The following is a 7,849-nucleotide window of genomic DNA, read 5'->3' on the forward strand; positions in this document are numbered from 1 at the left end:
CTGCGGCTCCGTCAAAGACAGGCCCAGTGGGTATTTCTAGTGCAGCGGAGGGCCGCTTTTGGGACGGCTGGTGGAATCACAAACATTGTTTTGAGTGGCCGCGATTGCTGGCGGTGAAACCGGAACACAGCGCAGACGTGCCAGGTGGATTCTGGGAGTTACATGACGTCAATATGTAACGGTGGGTGCCTAAAACAGGAAAGTGCATTTCCATTCACCTGTTTTGGCTAAAACCCATAACAGTGTGGCTCATAATTAACTGGAAGGTTTGTACACACGGATAAACAGAACACTGCTGCAGAGCAGATCCAGAGGGGAGAAAGGAAAGGGGGGTTGGGGGGTCCTTTTTCCCTAGCGGGAGGAGTTGGAACTAGAGCGTGACCGATGCCGGCGGCGGCCAGGGGATCGAGACCTGTGGCGCACTGGAGAGCGCCGTCGTGGAGACCGAGACCTACAGTAGGGGACAGTGAAAGACAGCAGGAGGGAGGGAGAAAACAGATTAGAAAGAACAAGGAGGGGGGGGGGGGGGGGGGGGGGGGGGGGGGGACAACGCACGTCACAACGAGTAACTAAGATGCTTAGGGAAAATGTAGTGGAGTAAAAGTACAGATACATGACTATTCTACTTAAGCACAGAAGCAAAGTGTTTGTACTTTACATAACAACACTGCATCTAAACAGTAAATTATATATTGTGCAGCCCTGATCGATGTACTTTTAAAAAGTGCGTACCGCCCAACAACCAGAACTATCAGCCAATGGATAATCTGCATTCAGCGGTCCCAAAACCAAGCCCTGTGCACCATTCCCAGCCCCCGTGCCCACACCGCACTGCTTACCTTCTCCTCATTCGTGGGGGAGTGCGTCGCCACATTGGGGGAGGGGGAGGCATCCTGCGGGGAGGGGACAGCCGGCGGGGGGGAGGGCGCACCGTGGGAGCCAGCACAGCTGTGACTGTGATCTCCTGACCATCGATCTGACCTGGAAGAAAATGGAGAATACGGAAGAGTTGGCCTTCTGACATAATTTAAAAGAAGTCCACTCATTTTTGCCATTTCCCCCATTTTGAAACGGTATTACTGAAATGAATGTTTTGGTTGTAAACACAGAAACTACAATCTGTTGTCTTATTCTGGTTCACAGTCACATTTAACTTGAATTATTAGTCCGTTTTCGGATGTCCGTGACCTTCCGCTTTCTTTGTGTTGGCATTTTAAACTCCGGTGGATTTACGAGGAGTAAATCTCTGCAGGGTAAATCCAGCCAGCTAGAGCTCAGAACTGTATCCGTGGTGACGGCCCACTACACTTAGCAACGATCTGTTATGCAGAAATAACAGAGCACAAGTAAACTGAGCTGAGGCAAAATTCCTATGTATCGTGATTTTTTTGTTGCAATGTTTTTTTGTTTTTTTTAAATCAATTCCTTTCACCAGAAAGGATATTTTTATTTTTCCTACATATTTTCTGTGCCAACACATCACACATCACATCTGTTTCCAGTAAAACAGAGTGAACGAAGAAAATGCAGAAAATGCGTGTTATGTGCTTTCTTTACAAATGAAATAAATGTCAGACTGACTGAGATTTGCATCTGAGAAACCAATTAGTTTTCAGAGATGTCTCATGATATATGATGTCTAGAATCGCAATAAATAAAAATCGCAATACAAATCCAATCGGCACCCATGTCTTGTGAAAGAATCGAATGGGGACAAAAGCATCACCGTCCCAGCCCTCTCATCTACAGTTCCTTATGCAGTTATTTATCCATCTTACCTAATTGCTCAAAAACACTGTTTATGCAATCTATTCACTTTCAATCTTCCATGTTAATGTGAATGTGCTTACCTCCGTCCATGTGTTTCAGGGCTTTCTCCGCCTCCTCGGGTGTCTCAAACTCCACGTAGGCGTAGCCCTTGGACAGGTTCGGGTGCACGCGGTTCACCGGCATGTCAATCATCTTAATCTTGCCATAAGTGGAGAAGATCTCCTGGATGTGTTCCTGCAAAAGGGAAAGCAGAGAACGCTTTTGACACATCTAGATGCATTTATAGAAACAGGATACTCATTAGCTTCTTTTCACAGGAGGTAGACAACATTTCAGCTCCTAGTTATGAAGGTAACTTGGGGTTTGGGAGCAGGGGCCACACCTGTCTCAACTACACCTGTCAAGTACGGCTCCACTATTAATCGCGATTTTATACAGCTGCTAGCTAACAGCAAACAAATGTTACCTGCTGCCAAGTATAAGGCTAACTAGCGTCACATGTAGCGATGCTTCTGTTGCAAGCAACGTCTGTTTCGGAGCAGAGAAGCGCAGGCATTCACTGGCACCAAAATCCACATTGCTATTCGCTCCAGGAGATACCGGACGTTTAGGCACCGGTGTCATATTAGCGCCGGGTTTCGGTACCCAACGCTATATGTGTGAGTAAAAAATGTTATTTCCTAATATCAGAGAGGGTTTTCGCTGGGGGTTTAGAGCGCAAATGACATAATTTGCTCATTTGCATATCCAGGACATCATCACAGTCATTTTCATAAAGCTAAGTGGTTGTCGGTTGCAGCGAGGGAGGGATCACTAAAGCAAAACGTGGAGGAGCAACTTGTCACTCAAAGGAAAATAGCTGGTCCACCTTAAAGCCAGCCCACCTTAACTTTGTGAGCTTGTGCTGAAGTTGCTGCTCCTCAGCTGCTAACCAAAGAAGCAGCAGCATCTCCACGAGCATCCGGCTCAAAGACATGTGCCTGAGGCTCCGTAGTAAAAGCATTCACCTTGATAACATTTCTGGTCAGCCGGCCCAGGTAGACCTTGGTGGGTTTGGGTGTGGGGCTCCTACGCCGTCGGTCCCGGTCATCCTTCTTTGCTGATTTTGACCTAGAGTGACATTTACACCTCCTTTAAGATCATAGTCCATAACAAGATACTCTTATCCAGAACATTTCCTAGTGTTCCCTGACTGCAGTGTGAGACATTCATACGCTCCTCAGCTATACAAGAACAAATTCTAAAGATACTTGCTACTACTGTAAAGTACTACTTGCTTAATTTTTCTAAAAAAACAAGTGGTAGTGATTCATTGCGTACTTGGAGCGTGAGCGTCGTCTGTTGTTGTGCCGCTGGCGGCTCGGGCTTGGTGAGGAGGACGAGGAGGAGGAAGAGGAGCGGGGGCTGGACGAGCCCGAGTGGCTGGAGGCCGAGGAGCTGGAGCCGCTGGACGAGCCGGAGCTGGAGCCGGAGCTGCTGCTGGAGCTGGACCTTAACAAGACCACGTTATAGGATGGGAACAAGTGGCTGAACTAAGTAAGTAAAGTTTATCTGTATAGCACCTTCCACAGATAAAAATCACACAATGCTTCACAATAAAATGTAATACAACAAATTAAAATACAAGAAAATTGAAATACAAATAGAAAACATAACATTGAAAGCCTGCTTGAATTGCAGAGCCTTCCATTTCTTTTTAAAAGATTCAATGGAATTCACACAACGTAGAGAAGGAGGCAAGACATCCCACAGCCTAGGAGCCCCTGCTTGGAAGGATCCATCCCCTCTAGTTATAAACTGAGTGCGGGGAACCACTATAGCCTCTGACCTACTGGCCTCAGACTACGGGTGGGAGCACGAAGCTGCATCAAATCAGAGATGTAGGGAGGAACTTGACCGTGCAGGGCTCTAAAAGTAAGGACCAGGATTTTAAATTGAATATGTTAAGTTTAGAAAAAATCATTTTACTGGAACAAAGCCTGTAAAACCAGGAAATGACCATATTTGTGTCATATTACAAGATTACGATATCCCAAATCAAACGCGATGTCTAGTCTCCTATATCAATACTGATATAATATTGATATTGCCCAGCCATAGGCTGAACCAATTTGTGTTGGGTCCATCCATAAATAAGATGGATACACCTCACTTCCACTACTCTGATCTTGTGTCAAAGTCAGAACATAGAACACAATACAGAGTACGGATGCATACATGAAAATATGCGAGTACATTAAAATGTACTCAGTTCTGCCTCTCAAATGCTTTCAGTATTCGGCTTAAATACAGCAAATTGCTTGTTGAATTAAAAAAAGGAAAGCAAGTGCAGTTTTCTACTGACCTTTTCTTTAACAAAAAAAAATCTCTCAGTGACTTTTGTGATGCTAGGGTTAGTTGTGCAGCCCTAAAGCAGAGCATCTGGGTATCCCCAATTAGACCTTTTGCCTAACATTTCCTTTTCATCCAATAGAACAGGGAACCAGCAAACTGGAAGCTGTTCAGCATCTAGTGTTAGTCTGCGTGAGCGGCCTCTGACCTGCTGCTCTGGCTGGACGCGCTGCGCCGGGTGCGTTTCTTCTCTCGGCCCCGGTCTTTGTCAGCTCCTTCTTTCGTAGCTCCTGGCTTCTCCTTAACTCGCTGTTTACTCTTATCGTCCTCCTTTCTCTTCGTTGGGGAAGGCGCCCTGAGGGAGGAGAACAAAGTGAACAAAAGTCAGGATTTGAGACATTCGGATATATCGGTTAGAGTGACGGTTAAAATGATCAGTTTTGGGTATTATTGTGGTATTTTTAAGTGTTTTAAAACTGATAGGCCGATACAAGCTGAACTAGTTTCAAAAAGTGTAACAGTGTTTATTATAATACAAAATTATAGGCAAACCTTATCAAAAGTGCAACCTTTAACATCAAATGTCATCTGCTCTTTCCGGCATGATTCCAACTTCATGAAACGCACATTGCAGGCTAATCTGCGTAACTGAAGGGTTAAACACACGGCGTCAACACCGTGGGAACCCACCGCGATAATAATCATCATGTTATTGTCAACATGAATATCGCGGTTTACCGTTACACCCGTAATCGTTACACCTAGACAACACTTTGAATCTGACACTTTCATGCGTAAAATGCGAGAACAGATGGGTAGCTAATGTATAGTGTTTTCCAACAATACCATCCAAACTTCCAAACTGATTCAGTCATCTTGAAAATTTGCTAAGCTAGAACTTCACTTGTCCCATAAATAAGGGAACTATTATACGTTAAGTAAAGACTTTGCACAAAATTCACTATTTGATCATTTATTTCGCTGTGCATTTTCTTCAAGCGGTTCCTCTAAATCCAAATGCTACAGCAATCCACTTTTAGCGGATTAAATCCGATGACCGTTAGCTTAACAAACTCCATGTTAGCATTAGCTAGTAAGCTAATATTGGCTTATTACGTTGTACTGACATTCAGATACGCATGTTTGAAAACAAAATACTATAGTGCGACTCTGACGTCATAGCGTTGCTATTTAAAACCTAGAAATATGTAATTTTTAAGTAAGCAGTGATGTATTAAGAGAACGTTTACTCACATCGTTCCACCTACTCGCGACAGTGACAGTCGCATAGAGATGACGTAATGTTTTTAGTTCGATGTAAACCAATCAAAAGATGGTAAAAAAAAGGATGTTGGTACACACGCACAGCCATGCGAAAGTATCATTTTTTTTCCTCAGTAAGGTCTGCCAGGCTACCTATTTCCTATTTTGGTTAGTTATGTTGACCGTGAAATCTCACCTTAATGTTCAAGGGTAATATTGAATACAGGCAACAATTTAACACTGGCTTGGTGTTTCAATTTGCTTGGTTGTTGTGGCTGAGTCAATGAAGCAGATTGCCTGACAAGTAAGCTGAGGGAAAAGAAATACACATTAACAACCGGCTTTCACAGGAGACATCAGTTTCCCCTTTCCCGTAGGACAGGGAAACGTTAGCTTGGTTACAGAATACCATAGACTCCAAATGCCATATATTTAAACAAGAAAGTTACTTTTTAAGCTAACGCTAACTGTAGTGCGTGTAGGGGACATGAAGTGCCAGTAGGACACAGTGGAAAGGACACACACACACACACACGCTTTCTTCGCCCTCTGGTTTAGCCTAGCTTCAGATGAACTCCACAGAGGAGCCGGGAGAACCCAGCAAACCCTCACGCGGTGACAGGACACTTGCTTTGGCTGTTTGCTCTGCTGCCATTGGAGGCACTTTCCAGTATGGCTACAACATCTCAATTATCAACGCCCCTACCAGCTACATCCAGAGCTTCATCAATGCCACCTACATGGAGCGCTGGGGCATCAGCTTGGAGGCCCCTCAGGTGACTTTAATGTGGACTCTGATTGTGTCTGCCTTCTCCCTGGGCGGTTTGCTAGGAGCTCTGCTAGCAGGACCCCTGGCCGTCCGCTTTGGCAGGAAGAACTCGCTGCTTCTGAACAACTCTTTCCTATTTGTTGGTGCTGTGTTGGTGCTTGCCTCCAGGGTGGCGAAATCCATTGAGATGATCCTCTTTGCTCGTTTCCTGGTGGGGATAAACTCCGGCGTCAGTATGAATGTCCAGCCTATGTACTTTGGGGAAAGCGCGCCCAAACACCTCCGGGGTGCTGTGGCTTTTTCCTCTGCTGTTTTCACTGCATTTGGGATCTTCTTGGGCCAGATTGTGGGACTGACTGAGCTGTTGGGCACAGAGCCTCTTTGGCCCTACTTACTTGCTAGTAACGCTTTGCCAGGGTTGATCCAGCTCCTTACCCTACCCTGGTTCCCCGAAAGCCCCAGATACCTTCTCATTGACAGGGGGGACAAGGAAGCGTGTGTCCGGGCGCTTGGAAGGCTTCGGGGTGGGGAAGCGCCGGTTTTGGAGATGGAGGAGATGCTTCAGGAGCAGCAGCAGCAAAAATCTGCAGCCTTGGATTCTGGATCCACAGGTTCAGCCAAGACGCCCTGGACCCTGTTTAAAGACCCCGACCTGCGTTGCCAGCTCAGAACGGTCATGGCAGCCAGCAGTGCCATGATGCTCTGCGGCAATGACTCCATCTACTTCTACGCTTACTACATCTTTCTCGCAGCAGGGATTCCTCCAGCGAAAATTCAATACATCACCATCGGCACCGGGGCATCAGAGCTAATCGCCTCTATTCTGAGTAATCTACTGATTGAGCGTGTGGGTCGCAGGTACCTTCTTGTGGGAGGGTACTCTCTTATGTGCATCTGGACTGTAGTCTTCACCGTTGCGCTAAACCTCCAGATGGCTTACCTCAGTATGGCATGTGTGTTCGCCTACATCCTCAGCTTCGGCTTGGGCCCCGCAGGGGTGACGGGGATCTTACCCGCTGAGATCTTTGACCAGGCGGCGCGGCCGGCAGCGTACATGGTAGCTGGCTCATGTATGTGGATCGGCCTGTTCTTGGTGGGCATGCTGTTCCCCTTCATCGTCAGAACCCTGGGGGACTTCTGCTTCCTGCCTTTCTTGGCCGTGTGTTTGGTGTCCGCTGTGTTTTTGGGGCTCACCCTACCAGAGACTAAAGGCAAGACGCTGGCTGAGATCACTGCAGAGTTTGATAGCAAGAATGGTGTGAAGAAGGAGCGGTCGGGCATGCAAGGCGAGGAGCCCATTGGGGAGGACTACCAGCTGGGTAAAGCCTGCTCCTTCACTAGCCTAACGCAAGATCCTGACGCTAAACCTGACCCTGGTCTCAGATTAGGGATTGATATTTAACGTCCAGTGAAAGTGGAAATGAAAGGTGATCTCTTAAGTGTGGAACTTTATGTTAATGAGCATCCGTTACAGTCAAGCCATTACCAAATGAGTCGATAGAAAGCTAATTAAGACTATCAGCGCCACACAACTCTCTCTGGATTTCTCAGTATGGTAATGTTCAGAAACTAGTGTCATCCAATGACATTTGCACGAAGATAATGAGTTTTTCTGAAGAGTCCATGTTTTTTTTAATCCTCCGTGTCCTCCTTGGCAACTGCGTGGAGAAGGGGTGGGGGTGGTGGGCGATCACGGAAGGCTTGTATCATGTGGCT

General features: G+C 46.3%; 2 protein-coding genes across 3 annotated transcripts; one reads left to right on the forward strand and one right to left on the reverse strand.

Moving 5' to 3' along the window:
- On the reverse strand, nt 1-5,429 carry LOC117936881 (RNA-binding protein with serine-rich domain 1-like). 2 transcript variants are annotated; one of them, XM_034860356.1, is made up of 7 exons: nt 5,356-5,423; nt 4,310-4,456; nt 3,091-3,255; nt 2,778-2,880; nt 1,851-2,004; nt 840-981; nt 1-451 (listed from the first exon to the last, which is right to left on the reverse strand). In XM_034860356.1, the coding sequence occupies exons 1-7, from the start codon at nt 5,388-5,390 to the stop codon at nt 352-354; spliced, it is 846 nt and encodes a 281-aa protein (XP_034716247.1). In that variant the 5' UTR covers nt 5,391-5,423; the 3' UTR covers nt 1-351. The 2 variants fall into 2 exon arrangements, with proteins under 2 accessions (XP_034716247.1, XP_034716245.1); XM_034860354.1 differs by having other exon boundaries at nt 2-451; nt 3,091-3,261; nt 5,356-5,429.
- A 250-nt stretch (nt 5,430-5,679) lies between these two features.
- Nucleotides 5,680-7,554, forward strand: LOC117936879 (solute carrier family 2, facilitated glucose transporter member 11-like). Its single transcript, XM_034860352.1, has one exon. It carries the CDS (start codon nt 5,934-5,936, stop codon nt 7,533-7,535), a length of 1,602 nt encoding a protein of 533 aa, XP_034716243.1. The 5' UTR covers nt 5,680-5,933; the 3' UTR covers nt 7,536-7,554.
- Nucleotides 7,555-7,849: the final 295 nt, after the last annotated feature.

Source organism: Etheostoma cragini, chromosome 21, assembly GCF_013103735.1.
Source record: "Etheostoma cragini isolate CJK2018 chromosome 21, CSU_Ecrag_1.0, whole genome shotgun sequence".
NCBI classification, from domain to species: domain Eukaryota; kingdom Metazoa; phylum Chordata; class Actinopteri; order Perciformes; family Percidae; genus Etheostoma; species Etheostoma cragini.